Source organism: Schistocerca gregaria, chromosome 2 (assembly GCF_023897955.1).
Source record: "Schistocerca gregaria isolate iqSchGreg1 chromosome 2, iqSchGreg1.2, whole genome shotgun sequence".
Lineage (NCBI taxonomy): Eukaryota > Metazoa > Arthropoda > Insecta > Orthoptera > Acrididae > Schistocerca > Schistocerca gregaria.
This window is the reverse complement of record NC_064921.1, coordinates 541,510,298-541,533,624: the sequence shown is the minus strand read 5'-3', so window position 1 is coordinate 541,533,624 and position 23,327 is coordinate 541,510,298. Positions and strand designations below refer to the sequence as shown.

The 23,327-nt window shown below is 40.6% G+C and overlaps 1 protein-coding gene across 1 annotated transcript in view; it reads right to left on the bottom strand.

The window, feature by feature from the left end:
* The window catches only part of LOC126331554 (40-kDa huntingtin-associated protein), a 76,765-nt gene that overhangs the window by 16,751 nt on the left and 36,687 nt on the right, over window positions 1-23,327 (bottom strand). The window contains exon 4 of the mRNA XM_049996503.1: window positions 11,015-11,276. Coding sequence (XP_049852460.1) covers window positions 11,015-11,276 — 262 coding nt within the window. The remainder of the gene's footprint in view (window positions 1-11,014; window positions 11,277-23,327) is intronic.

The window sequence follows — 23,327 nt, the reverse complement described above, 5'->3', positions numbered from 1 at the left end:
CAGCAGACCAAGTCTGCATAGCCACTGCCTTATCAGGGCAGAGGAGACAACAGGGCACCCTTCACGAGTAAACCATAAAACCAGCTTAGCCACTGAAGAATCGTTTGCTAACACAAGGGGTAGTGAGTCAGGAAGATTTAAGACTTTGCCCAGGGTGGCTAGGTTAAGACAATCCAGCAAAATATGGATCACCATCATATAGGCACCACAATGACAGTGGGGCAGGTCCTTGCAATGGATAAGATGACCATGGGTCACCCATGAACAGCTGATGTGGAGATGGCAAAGGATGATGGAATCCTCGCAAGAGGCCCACGAGGAGGACCTCCATTAATTTGTGGTCCCCTTTATCGCCGGTAATTTGTTTGATGAAGTCAAGAGTATGCCATTCTGTACTCTAAAGCCTTAGAACTTAATGGCATAATACCAATCAAAAATCCGGTGCCGGAATGCCAATCCCAAAACGTGGCTTGCCGGTAGTCAATTTGGCCAGCCTGTCAGCAAGTTCATTCCTCAGGATCCCAACGTGACCCAGGGTCCACACAATGACCAACAAATGTCAACATGTTTGAGGACAAAAAGGGAATGCAGGATACATAGGACCAGGGATGGCAAGGGAAACACTGGTCAAGACCTTGTAAATTACTCAAGGAGTTGCTACAAATAAGAACAGACTCACAAATCTGCAGGAACAGATCTGCTCATGAGCACGAGAGATGGCTGCAAACTCCACAGTGAAAACACTGCAGTCACCCATCAAGGAGCAGAGTTCATTACATCCCACATGGATGTAAGCAAAGCCAGTGTGACCAGCAACAATCTAGCCACCAGTACAGACTGATTTTGAATCCCAAAACACAATGAGAATGAAAAAGAATTGGCAGAGAGGGTCTGAGGTGGAGCAGAGTCTTTCGGAGCTTGTGATAGATCAGGAAGGAGATGCACCAAACAGGCCCTGAGAAGAGAGGGTAGAGAGAAAATTTTGACTTCTGGAAAAAGAGACTGAATTCAGATGGTGATTGTAACCCCAGACCTGGGCTGCCGTTGTGGCAGGTGGATCTTTATATCTGGATGGAGGAGACAGTAGTTCAGGTGCTCCAGAGAGCAACAGATGCACCCTATCAACTGTTGCTGGTGCAGAACCCACATTGGTGGAACCCCTACCTCCACTAGAGGCTGATCATAGAACTAGTCCAAAATGCACCAGTTGCCAGCCCTACCCTACAATGGTGTATCAGGTCCAGCATCTGCCGAGCCGTATGTGGTATTTTCACAATCTAAAAACAACTAGACCAATACTTTGTACAGCCATAGTAGAGTAGAATGGTCCGCACCTCACTTCGTATTGCTCAAGCATCAAAGAGCACTGAGATGCAATCAATATGTCTGATTTAACTGGCGAAGATGGGGAAGCCATGTCAACTGGACATCGAAGCCCAGTCCCAAAAAATTGAGACACTGATGGGCTGGCTATCAAAGTACAGATCCAGGTGGGGATGGGGACGCACTGTACAGCAACAACAGAAATGCCTAACACAGGTCTTGGTAGCTGAAAATTGGAAGCCATTAGTGACAGTGTATTGGTCCTTGCAGTCTGCGTACAGTAATTCCCATTATGAACAAACAAAAAGAAACGCAACAGTCATCAGCATACAAAGAGGGGGCACCGCATGTCCCACAGTTACTACCAGACCATTGATAGTCATTAAAAAGAGAGGGGCACTCAAAACAGAGCCCTCCGTTACCCCATTCTCCTGCATATGGGAAGTGCTATGGGTGGCAACAACCTGTAACTGAAAAGTGTGACAGGAAAGGAAGTTCTGGATAAAAATCGATAGTGGACTACAGAGATGTGGTGGCAACATGTGGTATCATAAGACTTATGGAGATCAAAGAAAACTCCAACAAGATGCTGATGTTGGCCAAAAGCCGTTACGACAGCAGACTCCAGGTAGAGTGGGCTTAGTGAAAACCACCCTGCATTAAAATCAAAAGATCCCAGAATTTGAGAATCCAATATAGCCTTCGACTCACCATATATTCAAATAAACTGCAGAGGATATAGGTTAAAGTGATTGGACGATAGCAGTCCATCTGAAGAGGTGGTTAACTCAATTTCAAAACTAGGACACTTTCTTGCCATTGGGAAGGTAATTCCTCCTCTCTCCAGGGGCAGTTGAAAAGGGCAAGTATATGACATTGGCTAACCACCAATAAGAGTGAAGCATTTGGTTGTGAACTTGGTCTGGACCAGGAGCTGCATTGGGGCAGAGAGCAAGCGCACTGGTAATTCCCACTCACTAAACGTGGAGTTATGAGGCTCCAGGTGACAGGGAATGAAAGATAAAGGGAGTCATTCCAGGCAGCATTTGAGGAGATGGAATGCAGGTGGACTGACATAGACACCTGGGTAAAATGCTGAGCAAAATGCTCAGAAATTAAGTCCAAGCTCGTGAGGATAATACTACTTAGGGAAATTCCCAAGACACCTGTAGGAGGACAGTGGCCAAAATGCACCTGATCATTGCCCTCATCTATGAGGAAGGGAGTGCGCATCCCTATGGCAGCGACATATTGTTCCCAACAAATCTGTTTCTGGCTTTTAATTAAATACTAGGTCCAGGCACAAAGCTGTTTGAAGCCAGGAGGCAGTGAAGAGGTGGATGCCATTCATAGTACTGGAGGGCATGGCAGCAGTCTTTAAGAGCTGCATCCATTTCAGGGGTCTACCAAGGAACAGTCTTTGGTCAGGGAGATCCTGAGGAAGAGGGAATCATTGTAACTGCTGCTGAAAGGATGGCATCAGTCAAACTCAGTAGGAACTCATCAATGCCATCATGCACTGAGTGATCAGGATGGCAGTCAAGGAAAAGGCTTTCCAATCCGCCTGGGAGGAAGTCCAGGTGCGTGATGCTGAATAAAAGATAAGAAAATCGGAAAATGATTGTTGTCGCACTAATTGTCGTGAACTCTCCCCAGGAACCAACAATGTCTGTGTAGACCAATGTACAGATACCACCAGAGCCTTGGAAATGGCTGACCTGGTTCTGGCGGAAGACTTGGCTATACAAAGAGTCAGTGAATGGGTGAGGGGAGGGAATGAGAACTGTCACAGAGGAGGAAGGGGAAGGGCAAAAGGATGGAGGTAAGGAGGAAGGAGGAGGAGGAGGAGGAGGAGGAGGAGGAGGAGGGGGGGATGGGGGGAGAACACCAGTAATTATTATGATCACATTTATTATCTACTCATTTGATTTACACAGATATGGCACTAATTAGATGGAACATTTGAAATGATTACCAGTTTCCAAGTAACAACAGTCAATACAATGCACTCATAAATTGAGCTGTATAGATATGCCTGGAAATGAGCCTTAGTTAAACTACAGAAAACTCCATTACATCAATATCATCTAACTTCACTATCCAAGACTAAATTGTGTTACATATTAACCATTTAACACCATAATTGGTCATTAAATTAAAGATGAAGCAAATGGATAATTAAATGGCAGGGGATTTTTCATCACAAAGACTTGTAATAGTTTTCAAACTGCATGTTTGGTGTTCCTCTGAAAAGTAATTTTGCAGGAAAATGATACTACAATGTATGAGTACAATAGCAAAAGGATAAAACACTAAGTCCATCTCTAGTCTGCTCCAACACGAGAGAACAACTTGAAAAATTATTTATTACACATAGAGTAAAAAATAAAGTTTTAACACAGTAGTGCCTATTGGCGTCAGAACAGACAGAAATCACTGAATTTCTAGTACAAAGTCATTTTTCCGGCACTAGCCCATCTTCCTGTAATTGTTAGTAAGTCAAGGCAAACGCTGCTTATTCTGTGATAATATACTATTTGTGCTGGTACCATGACTGTATCTACGTATGTGTTACACTTACCTGTCTTCGGTTAGAGCTTGATATCTGTGAAGGTATGACATTACACTATTTGATTCTAATACTGGAAGCCATTACATTTTGATATATAAGGGTCATTCAAAAAGAAATGAGCCGCAGGCATAATTACAGAAACCAGTACTTGTATGTTAGATGTATTGACCCTGGCTGTTGAGACACTGGATGTCGTTGTCCAAGGTGAATCGCTATGCTGTCATTCTTCTTTGGCCAAAGTGGCCCCTTTCTGATTCACTTCCTGCAGCACAGGACAACAATGAATGGCCAGCGTTACTCGCAAACCTTGACCACCCTTCACCAAGTGATCGAAACAACCAGGCAATCTCGTCATGGGGTCATTCTGCTTCACAATGCAAAGCCTCATACGGCCAACACAGTCATGGAACTCCTGCAGAAATTCAAACGGGAGGTTCTTGGCCACCCTCCATACAGTCTGGACCTCTCTCCCTGTGATTATGCTATATTTGGTCCCCTTAAAAAAGCTCTAAGGGGCAAACGATTCACCTCAGATGACGGCATCCAGCTGTATGTCCGGAACTGGTTAACATCGCAGCCCAGGGAATTTTATGAGACAGCCATTCGCCGCCTTGTGTCACAGTGGGACAAGTGTCTCAACAGCCAGGGTCAATACTTCTAACATACAGGTACTGGTTTCTGTAATTATGCCTCCGGCTCGTTCCTTTTTGAACACCCCTTATACGAGTATTGCAGACTCCTGTGTAGATCACACGGTAAATGAAAACCTATACCATTTGTGTTTTAATTTTTTAATTTTGTGTGTGTGTCAGGAGGTGATGATGGTTGATAATGCTCAATGGGGCAAAATTAGCTAGTTACATATGAAATAAGGTGTTGGTTTCGAATACAGATATAGCCAGGTGCAGGAAAAATGACTTCATATGACATACATGGAATTGTTTGACAGTTACATTACTCTCACCTGGCAAGTGTGGAAGTGAGAAGCAGATCTGATTACACATGTCAACACCACAGAATTGTACTTAGCAGTGATATGAATAGCATTCAATAAGTAGAACACCTGGAAATATTTACACCTACATAATTAGCAGCTGATAGTGGAAAGTATAAAATCAGATCACTTCTAACATTTCTGTAAATAGCTATGGGTAGTGACAAATGCTGGTTCTCTCAGAGCAATACTTTCATCCACTAATTATGAAAATGACATGGCCTTCAGCATTTAGATTTAGAGACAGTATTGCATTCTCTCTCTTTATAACTTAAAATCTTTTGGAAGAGATGAAACTTCAGACCATGAAAAGAAAATAATGATACAACAAGACAACTGACAACCTGGAAATGCTTTGTACTGAACTCAGCTCACAGGTCACTCTACACCTATGGTAATAATGTTGCAAACAACCAATGCCAGAAAGCTCATGTTCTTCAGCTGCTAGGGCATTGCTACCTGCCATGGTGAGAGGATGGGAGTGTGTGTGGTCATTGGTCAAGCAATACGTAAAATAACCAGTGGGACACTGATAGTACACCAGGCGATAGTAGTTATTTATCTTGTTGTTCTACGGACCAATAAAATGTCATTTTTAGGCGCAGTGTGCCATTTATTAAATACCTACAAAGTGGTGATCCCAACAAAACTATTATGAAATAGTTACGATATTTACAACAGCAACAAGGACAAACAGAATGATATGGCAGCAGCTGCTGCCACTGTGTGATCGGCAGCAGCAGAACATGGAAGAGACAGCAGCACTGCAATAGCGACACTAGGAGCAATATGATTGGAAGCAGAGGGACCACCTACAGCACTACTACAAGCGTTTCTATAGTCATGCAGCCAGCAGAGTGCATATCTGGGCACTTTGGCATTGCCCGCTGGCTCCCGCCCAACAGCTAACACCAGTTCGACATGTGCTCCGAGTGATATCCTGCCAGCAAGTGCCTGCAGCTGCAAGTCCGATGAGCCTTACCCAGCAGCCACCTCTTGGGGCTATTCTAGGAGTGCAAGTGAAATGCATGGGATTTAAAGCACGAGCCCTCTGGATGTATTGTCTGTAACTTTGGTTCACACACATCAAAAGCTGTACCATCACTAACAGGATAATGCAAGACTCCACCAAATATGCACAGGTGCTGGCACTACTGGAGAGCCACTTCACCAGCAAGGTTAACTATGTTATCACAAACCTGTCTCCTTCTGGAAAGTATTAGTAACTAAAAAGTGAGCACATTCAGTAGCTCTCCCTCTCTAACATGCAATTCTTAGGAAATTGTTGCATCTGGAGGAAAATAATCATAGTTCCAACACCACCTCCAAATGTTGGCTGGACCAAATGTCCTGAAGCCACTCCTAAGATAAATGCAGATGTCTCACTTGCTAGAGATGCATCACGCCCTACTCTTGGTAATGCAAGAGGCAAACTTAAGCAAGCTGGCAGAGACAGTGGGAAACATTTCCAATGTGACTGCTCCACAGGTGTTTGCTACAATGCCCACCAGAGACAAGATGACAAACATTACCTCTCATCTTGACAAGCTGACATGGCAAGCCACAGCCATCAGGGTGTACAAATGATGATAATGCATGCCATCACATGTATGATAAAGCATGCACTCCTTGCCCTCACCAGACGGAAACTGTTTCAGTGATAGAGCTCGTAGGTGCAAATCACTGCATTCCTGGGTGGAAAACACGAATGGTAGCCACCCATGCCTAGCCTGCAAATCTGCCAGCAGGACCAAACTAAGCAATTACCACAATGTTTAGTGGTAACAGACAACACCTCTGAGATACAGTTTATGGTGAAGACCAAATCAGACTGTGTGTGTTTTCCAAGTACCTGCAAATGGTCCATTCATAGCTTCATACAGACATGTGATTTTAAATTTGAATATCAGTTTGTGAAGATCATTCAGTGGGCAATTTATAGTCTCAAATGTTGCCTGCTAGATTCCTGTGCTTCTTTGACCTCATCCTGGATGAGAAGAATGCTTCCATTTTGGACTGTGTCACATCACTGAAAGTTGCACGCCAGCACATACAGTGCGGTGATCCATCAGTAGACTTCCTTGTCGAGCCACCACCGCTGGCACACCTGCTAAACAAGTTCTGATCAGAAACTTCCTGGCATTTTAAAACTGTGCGCCCAACCGAGACTCGAACTCGGGACCTTTGCCTTTCACGGGCAAGTGCTCTCCATCTGAGCTACCGAAGCATGACTCACGCCCGGTCTCACAGCTCTACTTCTGCCAATATCTCGTCTCCTACCTTCCAAACTTTACAGAAGGTCTCCTGCGAACCTTGCAGAACTAGTACTCCTGAAAGAAAGGATATTTCGGAGACATGGCTTAGCCACAGCTTGGGGAATGTTCTGATCAGTCAAGCAACCTACCAGAGCACCATAATCGCCCTGCCATTCAACAGTACACCACATCAGAACTACTACTACTGCTATTTTCTCATGACCCGGAATGTTGGCCCCAGATGATCACCAGGTTAGAAAAGCAGACTTTGAAGAAACGATCATCCAGGCAGACAAGGCACAACCATCAGAAAGCAACTGGGCTTATACCTTTATTCTCACACACAAAAAAAGCGGGTGGCTGACATCATAATGATGACTACAGAGGACTCAGTGTTCAGACAAATCAGGGATTTTGCGCACCAACTGATGAGGTGCACCATTTTCTCGAAGTTGAACATTGTAAAAGCCTACAACCAAAATTCTGTGACAACAGAGGTCACTCATAAACCCGCAATAACTGTGCTCGCTGAACCATTTGAAGTCTTGGACATGTTCTGTGGCCTACGGAACACACCACAGACCTTTCTGTGCTTTATTGATGTTCTTTAAAAACTAGATTTCTGCTCTGGATACACAGTCGATTTGTTGCAAACATTGGCACTCTCAGAACAACATGGAATTCATCTACACAGTTTTCTGAAGCTCTGATGACTATGAAATCAAATATCTGGTTAAATGTTTCATTGGTGCTAACAAAGTGAAGTCCCTGGGATTTTGAGTTTCTGTGACTGGTAGATATCCACCAGCTGGGTACATCAAATTTATTACATCTTATCAGTCTCCAAAAATGATGCGCAAAGTGTGACGGTATCTAAGGTCAAGTTGCACGAAGCCAGGTGCCACTTCATGTGCCTTTGTCGGCCCTTAAGTCCATGGTTTCATGCATTCACTTGGACTGGAAAACTACAGGCAGCATTTGTAGCCTGCCAGGCAAGTCTCATGCAAGCTACCTCCATGCACATCCAATCGCCAATGCCCCACTACAGACTTTCTCAGACACATCATCCTGTGCTGTCAGTGCCATGTTACAACAGAATGTAAATAGGTCCGGGCAGCCTTTGGGTTTCTTCTCCAAGAGAACCACAAAAACAGTGCTCTTGGTCACCATTTCACATGGAACTTTTAGTAGCCCTTTAAACAGTTAGATACTTATCATCAAGTCGGAAAAACACTCCTTCACTATAAATACAGACCATGACCATTAGCCACCGAGTTTCAAGTATTTGCAGCCTCGAAACAACTATCCCCAGTGCCAATCAACGAACTACATTTTGTTTCGCAATTTAAAACAAAACATTCAGCATGCGAGTGGTTTAAAAAATATTCACTGCCAACATTGTCTAGAATGGAATGCATTTCCACACTGTGCATTTTGCCAAACTGGCAGCAGTACAAAATATCTGGAATACTGTAACAAGTCAGCAGACTGACAGCAGCTCTACATGCATGCCCTTTTATAACAGGTTTTCAATTCTCTACACACACTCAGACATCAGAGAATCCATACTATGAGGGCACTAGTAATACAGCATTTTGTGCAGCTCAGTACACAGGACTGCCACATAAATAAAAAAAAGGAGAACATTCTCCAGAGAAAATCCTCAGGGCAAAAGAACTTTCTCTGAGTAAGTTCTCAATTTTTGTATGAACAAAACGTTCAAAGCATATTCTCTGATGAGGGAGTTCCTTCTCACTTCCTGACTGTGTCCAGCACAGAACACACACATTATATTACATTTCATTTAGCTTGCTCACACAGGCAAGCTATTCAGTGTACAAATATGGAACTGGCATCATTGTGTCCTGGAAGATTTTACTTTTATGTGTGGCAACAAATTATTAAGACAAAAAGTTTACTAAAATGCATTTTCTTGCAATGTTACCGAATTTTCAACATGCAGGAAACTTTTTTTTTTTTTTTTTACTGAAGTTAGGTGAACTCATTACGCAAATGAAATCTTAAGATTGCAGGACATTTTCATTTACTAAAAACCGGAACTCTTGTCAAGTTTTATAACACAAGATAATTTTGGTTAAATATGATGCATAACGATCTGCTCATGCATCAATTATGTAAGCACCTGTCTGTACAATTTGTTACGAGAAATAGATCGCTAGATTTGTAATAAATCATTTATTAATTATTCTGACCCATCTACTTAATCCTAACACAACAAAATATTAGATTTATGCTGTGAGAAAACATGACGATGAACATCTGGCCATGTCAGTGACACTGTTGTTTGGTAAATACCTAAGTCTTCTCATACATCAGTCTGAAAACTTGGGTCTGCTAAATAGCAAAACACATGTTTTAGTTTTCACTTCATTTGAAAGGTCACACACTCTTCTTTCATGATTTTCAGGAAGGGAGTTAACCAGGAATATAACATTTTTATTGTTAAACCCATATAAACTTCTACAGTTTCTCTCTCCAGTATTTCTTTGGGCTAGGTATATCTTTTCTTCATTCCAAACAACAAATATTCTGACACTGCTACTAAAAATTAAGTGAAACTTAACCTCAACAGAACTTAGCTTGAAATATGCTACAGAGCAAAAAACCAACAACAACAACAACAACAACAAAGTTGTTCTCTGCTTGTGAGAAGCTCCATTAGTTTTATTCATACGAATTTGGAGTATGTTCTTTGTTTTGAGCAACTTCTCCCAAACCTTTTCTGAACACTGAGAACATTCTTGACTAGCTTTATTCAAGTGACATGAGAACTTTCTGCAAAATTTTGAGTATATACTATATTCTCCATTTTATTCATATGACTTAATACATCACCACATCGTGCACTTGCAAACAGCATTGTGGAGTGCCTACACTGTTTCTTAAAGATTGTTATAACAAACCAAGTAACAGATTCAGGGGCTGATGCCCTCCCGTTACTGTTTTTGGGATTCCATGCTGCATTAAAAGAAGACCTGCAGGTCTCCCCAGAGGAGTTAGTTTATGAAGAACCTCTGCATCTACCATGGTTACTTTTTGAACAACCTGGCTCTGCACACTCAACTAAAGGTTTCCTAATGGAACTTTGGATGCAAATGGAGGCCATCCAACTGAATGGGACTACAAGACAGAGAAAATAGACTGTTTTTGTTTTCAAAGACCTGGCAATGACAAAGGACACTTTTCACTATGTGCACATTGAAGCCAACCTACCAAGGGCCCGTACACAGTTATGGGATGAAATGATAGGACACACTCTCTCTGCATAAAAATTATACACACAGTAGCATCCATTGATCAGTGCGAGCTAGCCTACCTGAGAGGGTAGCAACCTCGGCTCACAGACCAAGCCATACTTCTCCAGTTGTAACAATGTGGAAGCACACTCTCCAGCAGACAATACACCACTACCTACCATGGCCAGAGGATCAGAGTGTTTGTGGTTGTCAGAAGCGCATTACATAAAATAACCCGAGGGATGCTAATAGTATACTATGTGGTAGTAGTAATTTATCTTGTTCTACAAACCAATGCAGAGTCCCATCTTTAGGTGAAATGTACTGTTTATTAAGTACCTATAGCACCCCATAAGCGGCTGAGCTAGAATATATAATACTTGAACAGCAAAATATAAAATTTACTCATCAGGCTTTGTTTCATTTGATTATTTTTCATGCAGATTGTGTGGAGACATGAAGTAGTCAAACTGCAGTTCCCTTAAATTCACTTTCAATTTATTTGATAAAAAATTATAGGATAATTCTGGAAAGAAAACTAACCACTGTAAGTTAGTAATGACAGCAATTGGTGGCTGTTTATTGTTCTAATAAAATTAGGTTACTTACATACCTAATTCAATGCGGCAGGATGCAAGATGGCCTAGGCAGCTTAGTCTGTCAAGTGGACTTGTAGTTTGTTGTGCAGCTAATTTGAACTGTGTAGCAGCTTCTGCCACACGTCGCAAGTCATTTTTCAGTGCTAAACCCAGTTCAACAGCTAATCCTGTGGACAGTGGGCAAGGAAGCACTGCTGCACCTGGAATAGGGGGCTGCTCAGCTGCATGGTGCTGCTGCCATCTATTTGCAGCATGTCCATAGCAACTTGCAGCAGCCTGAAACACATACCATGTACAATAAATACACTGCAGTTAAAAGACTGGTCATATGACTAATTTTGCCACAAATTTCTCTCTTTTTTATGTATGGTTCTTTCCTAGTGTGGAATCCATGTGTGGTCAGTCCTGTCAAAACAGACCTTTAAGTTAATTCTTAAAGTATAACTGCCAGACCACAAAACATAGTAGCTCAGTTTTCAGTCCCCAGTTGCTCCTAGGATTTTTTCCCTCTGTCACATTTTACTTCTTTCATCTCTGTCTGCCATTTCTTAATGTGGAAAATCCTAAGATATATCTCAGTTCAAAATTCGTTAAACTGTAGATCCCTCTACAACTGGCTGGGAAAATCAGCTCAAACATTAGAGGACTACAAAGTTATATCATCTCCAACAGGAACACTGTGGTGTTCAAGTTACTTTTGGATTCAGAATAATGTTACCTTACTTGTACATCTTGCTTTCACTGATGTTCTTTTTAGTATATACACGTTATTAGTAGTTTGTAAACAGAAAATACTACTAACAGAATGTAGTTTTTCCACGAGTGCAGTCTTGGATAGAATTCCTTCTGCTTTCTTGTTATACAATATCTCAAGCTTTCAACAATTTCTTCCACAGACATTGTTAGAAGATGATTTGTTAACTGATTCGGTGCTGGTCCATCATCATCATCATCAGCAGCAGCAGCAGCAGCACAACCACAGCTGCCACTGCCACTGCCACCGCCACCACCACGAACTGATTGCCATGGCTGAAACTATGATGGTATTTGGTTACACACGATGGTCTTAATAGCTTTGATGACAAACTCTTAGTTGGTCACTGCATCGGACAAGGTTTTTGTCTTATCACACAAAATTCTATGCTTGATATGTGAGAGAGTATTTTAAGAGACTGATGCATACGAATTTTGATATTTAAGCCTGCATAAGTGTTCTGCACAACATGCTGATAGTATACATTTGGACTGGCCAATATACCACCTTCCACACTCCCAAGAGAAATGTTACAATTTTCAGGAAGAATGAGACTGTGTTTTATCACGTTTAGCATGTCTTATCTTTCTGAACAGTTTAAAACAGAATGAGACAAAAACATTGTTTACGCATTCCATCATCAAGGAACAACAACAGATTATGCAACAACAACTGAATGAACCTTCCCTGACACTAAAAGAAAAGACAGCCAAAAAACTAATCCATATTACAGGTGCCATCATGAGAAATTATACCAATATGATTCTTAGAATATGTCAACTGGGTCTCCTATGAACCACATAAATTACTACTTCTGATTTACGAATTGGTTTTTCCAATAATTTTTCGTTCAATGAGGGTGCTGTTGTTCCTGAACATCTAACCACTTTGGTCCAGTTTTCTTTTTTGTTTTCTCTGGAAATGGAGATCTAAATTTTTGTTTCAAAATGTATCTCTGTTCAAAATTTCATGTTCTTCAGTCTTCTTCTCTTTCAGATGATTTCAATTTATTAGAGCCAGCAGCACCACAGAGACTTTTTTCTATGAGATATGTTCAAAAATGGTCTTGCACAGATAATGTATATTACAGGCAATCCAAACACTGAAGCTGTGTCATCAAGTGGAACTTTCACCAGCACAAGTTGAAATGTCCTGTACCTTGAGGAAAATGTAAATTTCAAAGATCATTAATATGTAATTGTATCCTGTGCCATTTAGCACTTTTCAATCATCTAAACTTTTCCTGTGTTAGTGATCACGTAACATGTTGTTCAAACCAGTACATGCATCCTCAAATCTGAAAGGCCCATGAAAATAATAACACATTTAAGAAAAACGGATGTAAAATGTATCGAGCACATCTAGCAGAAAGCCCTTCACATTAACTGAGCAAATAATGTAGACAATTTAGAAGAGCACATCAATAAATCAGATATCGGGTGAGAGACAAACATTGTCTGGTGGAGAGTGCAGGGACTAAACAGGCAACAGACGCAGCATCAGGAGATTGTGGGTCACGGAGAGGGGGAAAAAGGAGAGGACCGGGAATGACAAGTGAAAGCGTTGGTAGCAGGTGGCAAATAAATAGTGTGGGAGATGAGAATGGGTAGGAGATGATACGATGAACAGGGTGGCAACTGTTGGGCAGAGGGTGTGGGGACAGTAGTTACTGTAGATTCAGGCCGGGATAATTATGGGAGTGGAAAATGTGTTGTAAATGAACTCCGATCTGCGCAGTTCCGAAAAGCTGGTAGTGGAAGAAAGGAACCAGATGGCTCAGGTAGTGAAGCAGCCATTGAAATCAAGTATGTTATGGTCAGCTGCCGTTGTGCCACAGGGTAGTCTACTTTTGCTCTTGACCACAGTTTGGTGGTGGCCATTCATCCTGGTGGACAGCTGGTTGGTAGGCATACCAATATAAAAAGCTGTGCAATTATTGAAGCCCAGCTGGTAAATGACATTGCTGCTTTCAGAGGTGCCTCAGCTCCAGATGGGGTAGGATAAACCTTTGACAGGATTGGAATAGGAAATGCTGGGTGGGTGGATTACATAGGTTTTGCACCTGGGTTTTCCACAATTATATGATCCTTGTGGCAAGCGGTTGGGACTGGCAGTGGCACAGGGATGGACTAGCATGCTGCGGAGGTTGTGTACATGATGGAGCACTACTTTAAAAGGGGTGGGAAGTATCTCCGGTAGGATGTCCCTCATTTCAGGGCAGGTAATTAAAGCCCTGACGAAGGATGTGGTTCAGCTGTTCCAGTCTGGGTGGTACTGGCTGATGAATGGGACACCTCATTTTGGCTGGTTCTTGAGGGTGGTAGGAGGATTGGGGGCGTGAAGGGAAATGGCACCAAAAATGTTTTAGGAAAGTAACAACCTTTTGCTACAGCTCTGGCCAGACATAGCAGCAGGCCCCTACATGAGCGCTGATGCCGCACTAGTGCCTAGTTCTGCCTCTCTCTTTCCCTTCAATGTTCAGAAACGACACTGCTAAGCACCCGTAGTTTGCCTAGTTTGAATGCCGGAAGTGTGTCAGCAGAGAGACAGTGTGCAGATTTTTGCACAGTTCTTGTCTTGCATTCCTTATTGAGTTTTGGCACTTTGATGTGAAGCAAAACAGTGTATCTGCTGGTAAATTTATGCGATTTATTCACTGTGTGGAAGTATTTGTGTAAGTTGAAAATGGAAAAGCAGGAAGAAAGAGAGATTTCCTCTGTGTTCTGTGGGTCAGGTCTACAAACAACTCCAATAAGGAGCACTTTGACAGCAGTAAGAAAGTGAATGAAAAAGGCAACTGAGTTTCAGTGGCAAAGCAAGTCCATAATCCACAATGTCTAAATGCTTAAAACATTTTGTTGACAATGATGGTGAAGTTTTAGCATCTACATGCACCCTTTTTAAAAAAGATTTGTATAAGGTAGACATAACCAATAGTTATATCAAGAAATGCTGTGATATGTTACCAGAAAAAATCATAGTAAAACAAAAAACCCTGTTAACACACAGGCTATTTGCACTGCAGCTTGTGGCATTGGTTTCAAAACCATACAGCATGTGTGTCATGAGGGAAAAGCCCCGACATCCTGTTCTTCCAGGAAAAATATTAAACAACACAGCTCTTTGACCAAACTAAACAACTTTGAGAAAGACATTGTCAGGTGTACAGTCTATTAATTTTATGACAATGGTGAGCACCCAACATCACAAAAATCGGGAAAATTGATTGAAAAAATAAAATTTACTAAATCTGCTAGATCTGTGACATAATGATGCAGGATTTAAATACAAGCATAATGACATTAGGCAATTTGTAATTGAATGCAATGACATAGTAACCTCCAGAATTAAATTTTTGCAGACAATGAATTCACTATGTACTTCATGTTGCATGTGACCTCTGTTCTATCTGGATGAAACCTGGATTACTCAAAACCACTCACTAAAGTACATCTGGCAGAATTCAAGCCAAAGCAGAGGTGCTTAAGTCCCCTTTGGAAAAATGGCTAAGCTGATTGTTGTGCATGTGGGGTCAGCTGGTTCCCTTAAAGAAAATAAATTAGTTTACAAATGCAACAAACCAAACCAATCAGAAGATTACCATTCAGAAATGAACACTGCTAAGTCTAAAAATTGATTTGAAGACCAGTTTATTATTTATTTATTTACTGGAGGAAAGGTCCATCATCGCCGTCGTCGTCGTCGTCATTGATAATGTGAAGTATCATTCGGCAGTCATGCACCAAGCTCCCACAACAAAACACAGAAGGCTGACATAGCAGTTGATTAATCTTGCCTTCTCACGTACAGACACAAAGAGTTGAGATGTTTGATAAGGTTTGTTTAAACAAGGAAGAACGTGTTTATAATCTAGATGGACTGGAAAAAGATAGGAGGCACCAAGCAGTACACTTACCACCTTATTTCCAGTATAACCTGAGTGAGCTCATTTGGGCTGAAGTCAAGAAAGAAGCAGCCACCTGAAGTATCAAGTCTGAAAGTGCAGATAGAGAGCATGTACTTCACAAGGCCTTGGAGAATGCCAAAATTGAACAATGGAAGAACCATGTCCAAGCATGTGGGAAATCTACATAAGAAGATTTTAATAAAGAAGTCATCTGCAACACCGTAACTGAGCCAATAATCATCAACTGGAATGATGACTCAACAATCACAGAGGAAAGCAGTAAAGCAGACAAATAAGAAAACTGTGATGAGTAGAAAACCAAATGAGAGCAACTGAGATGGGACATGTGCAACATTTTACATTTTTCTTGTAATTTATTGTGCAGGTATAACACTTTCACCACCTGAACAGGCCTTGAACGCTCAACATTACTGACTTGCCACTGTGTCATCCTCAGCTCTTAGGAGCCACCAGATACAGATATGCAGGGGCAGGTGGTCAGCACACTGGTATCTCACCCACTGTAAGCTTTCATGTTCAGTGGCACTACTGCTCAATCAAGTGGCTCCTCAATTGGCCTCATACAGGCTGTTTGTGCACCCCGTTTGCCAGCCGCACATGGTAGACCCGCACAGTGACCCATCCAAGTGCTACCAAAGCCTGATGGCACTTAACTTCAGTGATCCGACAGAAACTGGTGTTACCACTATGGCAAGGACATTGGCTTTTATAAGTAATAATTTAATAAAAATTTTATTGCAAACAAATAGTATCAGTGTTTTTTTATTGATTATGGGGAACTGGTGTGTTCAGCAGCTGTAAGATGATTTGGAAAATGAGGTAGGTATTTATAGAAACCATACCGATTGTAATACGGTTTTAGTACTGTTCTAGACTTCAGCTATCAAGCTAACATAAGTGTATTTAGAATGTATCATACTGCCTCACCAATTATGCAATTTTGTTAGTGTACTAATTTGTTTGAACTTCACTAGTTATATTTCTTACCATAAATGTTTTTCTCAATGATTTGTGTACATTTATATTAACATACAATATCTAATGCTGCCTCTAAGAATTTTACACACTATAGATGGTAAATAACAAATTCAATTAGAAGACTTTTTGAATGTTTTCAAATTAAAATAATGCATTCGTACACTGCTTACAGAATGATATGACTGACATAGCCAAAAGTCAACATTTCACCACAGATATGCAATTATATACTGATTTTGACCAAAGCAGAAACTATTGTGACGACTAACAGAGCTGCATGTGACTGTCAAATGCTTGTGATTCACAGTCTGGAAACAGCACACTAACAGCAACCCGCCAGTATGCCTGCCCAGGGCTATAGACAACTTTAACCTAAGTGTTTTCATTTTTTCTAAAAGTTGGTGCTACAAGGGAGAGGTAAGGTGGCAGAATTAAATTTAAAAGAAAGGGAATGAGAAGAAGAGAGAATCAGGAAGAAATAGTACAAAAAAGGACTAACCACTCAAGCCAGTGTAGTGTCATCAGAACCTTATTTAGTTCCATACAAATCCCTACAAACTTTAGAAAAAGCATTGAGAAGAGTAATAAAAAAAATTAAAAAAAATAAAAATAAAACCTTTTCCAGATACTCCAACTTATGAGTATGCCATAGTGAAGAAATGGTTACAAAGTCAGGGCTTAAACTGTATACCATTATTTCTGGTGAGGACAAATAAACAGCTGAAAATGTTTATAACAGAGATGACATAGCCTATCAACACACAGCAGAAGGGATACAAAATCAATTAAAGATCTTGAGAACAAGAAGCTTTGCTGAAATGTTGTATACTTCTCTCAAAGCACCTTATGAGAACTTTTAGGAAGACTCTAAATGGACCACATAAGGAAGGCTACATTTCATGCATTACAGTCAAATAATATTTTATTGGTTTCTGATACACTGCAAAATGTATACATCTATAGATATCACACTAACTTTGACAATCTGGAAAACAACACTTATTCACATATAGAATTTAGAAATTTTAGGTCTAAGCTTCAATCCAGGTTAAGGAATGAAGTTAAAAAGAAGTCAATTGGAAACAATAGATTCATAATGATACACAACCGAAACTTGTATACGTGAATGGTGTCATTGCATATGTAGTGGAGGAAGGAAGATTAGAGTTTAATGGTCCATTGATAGTGGAGTCATAAGAGAGAACGCACAAGCTCTGATTATGAAAGGAGAAGGAAACAGGGCATGGCCTTTACAAGCAAACCTTCCCAACATTTGCCTGGAGAAATTTAGGGAAAGCACAGAAAACCTAAATACGGATGGCTGAACAGGGATTTGAATTATCGTCATCCCAAATGTGAGTCCAGTGCCCTAACCAATCCACCATCTTGCTCAGTCAGATGTAGTGACAGAAACTTTTAAACAAATTATTAAATTTCAATTTCACAGCTTCATCCAAATCTTAATCTGCTGATACAAGAAAGAAGAATGAAGCTCCAGAAACTGGGGCACGACAGACAGACTCTGTGGAACATTTCTCTCTTATCATGCAAGATAAAATTAAGAGTGCTCATTTGCCACATAAGCAAACAACAGCTTTTACAGCTTGTACCCAAAGAGCTGATAAAACATTTTCTTACACCACCATCAGGGGCAAACTGACACCTAGAAAGATTTCTGTTGCTGTGTTTTTACATAGCTGCACACTACTTGGTGTAACATTGTGCAAGTTCTACAATTTTTCATCAAAATAACTGCTTGATATTTTCAGGCAGTGGTAGTTGCTCTCTCCAGTACTGCAAGGCATGACTAGTGATGATTATACAGGTCATCAACTAAACTCGTCAGGCCAAGTGCAGAAATTATGCACGCACAGTGAGGTGATTACAGGTGGATGGAAGCACTGCTCTTACTGCACCCTACCAGGAACTGAAGAAATTACTTCTGTGTTTGTAGTGGGCAATGACTGTGTTGCTGAATGCTCCAATATTTAAAAGCTCAATTCGCTCTCTGCAGCTCACTCCATCGGTTCCCAAATACGAAGATCTTTTTTCTCCTGATTGAATTTAATGGTAGCCAGTGCAGGAACACGAGCAGTGCTTAGTTGAAATCCTGCATCTCTCTTGATAAGATTGTCCACCAGATGTGTGTAGCCTCCTTAAAAACCAATCCCAAAATGATGATGCGGTGGATAAAACTTCAATCTTCTCATAAAACATGTGATGGCCCGCATTCAAGCAATGCTCCACAACCACAAATGTATTGGCTAAGGCATGCATATCAATGGTGTTCTACGCAATGTTCTTGCAAGGCACAATGTGTGTGCCACATATAAGATTTCCTACAATGACTTGGGATCTTATACACGCTGCATTTCTTAAGCCCAAGATCGTCCTTGACAAAACAAAAATTTCTCAGAATAAGTATTTCACTCTGCAGCACAGTGTGCACTGATACAAAACTTCCTGGCAGATTAAAACTGTGTGCCATACCGAGACTCTTAACTCGGGACCTTTGCCTTTTGCGGGCAAGAGTTCTACCATCTGAGCTACCCAAGCACAACTCACGACCCGTCCACACAGCTTCACTTCTGCCAGTACCTCGTCTCCTATCTTCCAAACTTTACTAGAATGAAATTTTAAGTCTGCAGCGGAGTGTGCACTGATACGAAACTTCCTGGCAGATTACAACTGTGTGCCGGACCAAGACTCAAACTCAGGACCTTTGCCTTTCGCGGGCAAGTGCTCTACCAACTGAGCTACCCAAACTTTACTACCGCAATATCCTGTCCTTCAGGAGTGCTAGTTCTGCAGGGTTTGCAGGAGAGCTTCTGTAAAGTTTGGAAGGTAGGAGATGAGGTACTGGCAGAAGTGAAGCTGTGAGGACGGGGCGTGAGTCGTGCTTGGGTAGCTCAGATGGTAGAGTACTTGCTCGCAAAACGCAAAGGTCCCGAGTTCAGGCCCCAGTCTGGCACACAGTTTTAATCTGCCAGGAAGTTTCAAAAATTTCTCAATTTTGCTGGTGGACCAAAAAAAAAAGTTGTGTCTTTTGAAGATTCTTTCTATTCTTGAGACATTTCACCAAAATACGGCAATAAAGTAGTTGCAGTAGACTCCTCTGCATTTTCACTCACATCTCTACAACGAATTGGGTTTACTGGAATGGATGGTGTATCCATTTATCATTCTGTAGAACATCTGGAGGATCTGGCCGGTTGTCAAGATCTGAGACCACGTCTGTTCTACATTCCAGAGAGCATGAGACAGTACCACAGCATGCAGAATGCAAACATAACTCTGAGCAAGTCAGTCTGCAGTAGTCACTAAGTCCCAGGTTTCTGTTGGACTAGAGATCAGATTAGTTTTTCGTTCCATAGATCCGTGCTGAGGAGATCCTCATGGATGTGGAACAAGTCTTCTTCTTTATTTTTTTTTTAAGCTGAAATAACAATACTAATAATATGAATATATACAATACCTCATTTGTTTCTATTAAAAAATTCGTCAATGGAGTAGAGGGAGTTGACCACTAGTAAGTGTTTCAAGCTCCTTTTAAACTGATCTTTATTTGTAACTTAATTTTTTATGTTTGCTGGCAAATTATTGAAGATGAGTGTTCCTGAATAGTGGACCCCTTTTTGAACTAAAGTAAGTGCTTTTAAGTCCTTGTGCAGATCATTTTTGCTCCCAGTATGGTATGTATGAACTGAGCTGTTTGTTGGAAAAAAGAGATATATTATTTAGGACAAATTTCATTAAGGAATAAATATACTGAGAGGCAGTAGTTAGTATACCCAGTTCTTTGAAGAGGTTTCTACAGGACGTCCATGAATTTACTCCACAAATAATACGTATTACACGCTTTTGGACTCTGAAAACTTTTGCTTGACTTGAAGAGTTACCCCAAAATATTATATTGGCTTTCCTTCTAACCATGACATCCAAGAATGGCAAGCTGTCACCTTTTTTTCACTTACTTGGTGAACTGAATGTTCAAATAGAGTGAGTTCAAATGTTGGAGAAACATAGGTAGTGTATCTATTATGAAGTCCATACATTAACCACAATGCTTTTTCCTCAAAGTCTTCCACAAAATAGTTAGCCACCTTTCTTGAGCAGCGAAACTGCTGTGTTATCCAGAACTTTATCTGTGGGATTAAACATGGTGTGTCGTCATAGTGCAATTGCTTATTGCATTCAGTATTCAAGCTGCGTGTATTTTGACATTTGGCGAACCTTAGCTTGTTGTTTAATCGATCATGCTAATACCCAGGTAGCACTATCTACCCAATCCCAGCATGCAACAGAGAGCTCAGAAGAGATCTTTACATGTAGTGATAATTTCATGGACACCATGTGCAGTTCCTATTGCATATGACATAACCCCTTCTCCCCCAAGCTCTCTCTCTCTCTCTCTCTCTCTCTCTCTCTCTCTCTCTCTCTCTCTCTCTCTCTCTCTGCATCACTTGCTTGTCGTTTCGTTCCAATAACAGCACTGGCAAGTCAGTATAATGTTTAAATTTAGAAAACTTAGGAATGGTTTGCTTTTCATGGCATCTAAAATGGCCATTGTGCATTGTAATACACCTCCCTTACTATGTAATTTGTCAAACTCATGTACGTAGTTAGCTGTTTCTTCCCCATAGAGGTGTCACATGTGACTTTTTCAGTCTTTCCTGACAAATCTGTTACAAATACACTTATCAAGCTTAATGCCAGATAACATTGTTTGCATCCCATAATATTTCATCGAAACAACTGTTTGACATCTTGACATGGTGTTAGTTGCTGTCATCATTGCCACAAAATGCGACACATGACAATTGCGCGGTGGTGCTGAAATTTATCAGGAAGCAGTGCTTGTAATTCCTGATAAGTTTCATTGCTGCCGCGCAGTTATCACCAGTTGTGTCTTGCAGCAGTGAAGACAGCTACTACAATCATCTGAAGACATCTAACATTTGTTTCAATTAAATATTGTTGGACTAGCACAATGTTATTCAGCGGCAAACCCAAGACAAGCATTTAGAATAGATTCATCCAGAATGCTTGAAAAGTCACAAAATTGTAATAAAGCTTTCTTCAAGTGTTTATCTACAGCCGATAAATATTTGGAAAAAACAATTTTTTGTGACGACTGTACAATTTTATTTATCCTCCACCAGTTTCAATACTGGCTGCCAACTTCACAGGAGGTACTGCAAGGTAGAAGACACGATAAAAGAAGTATGCGATTTCCTACAACCTTATAATATGAAAACAAATGCAAAAACTTTTTGTAAAATTGGACATTCACATTATGTATATCAATTGGTCAAAAATATATCTCTGCCAAATATGGCAACATCAAGTACAAAATATGATACATTATCACAGTAACTGTTTCACTGAATTTCCACTGTAGTAGATTTACACCACTTAAGTGCAATAACATGTATATGGTTTATTTTAACATCGAACAACCATCACAAGCTCAGTCAGAATATGATCTATACAAGGAGATATTATTTAATTGTGATACAGTACACAGGTCATAATACTGCCCAAAGATAAAATTACAAAATTAAGAGAAGACATACAGATTCATCAAAGAATATACACAGGTCATATGCAGTCCAAAGATAAAATAACAATATTAAAGGAAGAAGAAATTACATGGTTATCAAAGAACATCAGGCTATATTCATGGGTTGCTGGTTTATCTTCTGTGTTGTTTCTTTCATCACAGATGAAGCGGATAAACATTCGAGTTAAGATGGCATCTATTAGTATGATAAGGGTACATTTCCCAAAAATGTACGTCACATTTGCATACAAAACTAAATAAACCCTAAACATAGATGTTTTTCACTCCCTGACTGGAGGAACCTACAACAGTCAAATACTCCATACCTATTTAGTGTTTACTACATTACACAGCACTTCACAAAAAATATTTTTAATTTCACAATATTTCAGTGCCCGTGTTGTTCAGAAATATGCTGCAATATCATATACAAGATTTCTTCAAAAACTTCTGGAACTTTTGTCCACAAATTTTTTCTACACTTTTCTTTTGCTTCTTGTGCATGGTCCCCTTTGAAATAGTTGTCTGCGATTTTTTTAAATCTCATATATTGTTGCAAATCTTTGTCCTTTCAATGGGGTTTTCAATTTTGGAAATAAAACAAAGTCTGCAGTGTCAGGTCTGGAGAGTTCGGAGGATGAAGCAATACAGTAATTTCATTTTTTGTGCAATAGTCACACACCAACAGGGACAAATGTGCAGGTGCGTTACCATAACACAAGAGCCATGATTTGTCTCGCCACATTTCAGGCCATTTCCTTCTCACATTTTCTCGCAGGTGTCACAACAGGTCCTGGTAGTACCATTGATTAACAGTTTGTCCCTGTGGCACGAATTCATGACGAACTAATTCTTCAAAGTCAAAGAAAACTATCAGCAAGGCTTTGACATTTGACCTGACCTGACCAACTTTTTTTTTGATCTTGCAGAACCTTTCCTGACCCATTGTGAAGACTGAAACTTGGTCTCAACACTGCAACCATTAGCCCAAGTCTCATCACCAGTTATGATTCTCTTAAGGAACATCTCCCTCTCATTTGTGCGAGCCAAAAGCTCTTCACAGATTACAAGGCAAAGATCTTTCTGGTGTTGACTCACAAGCCA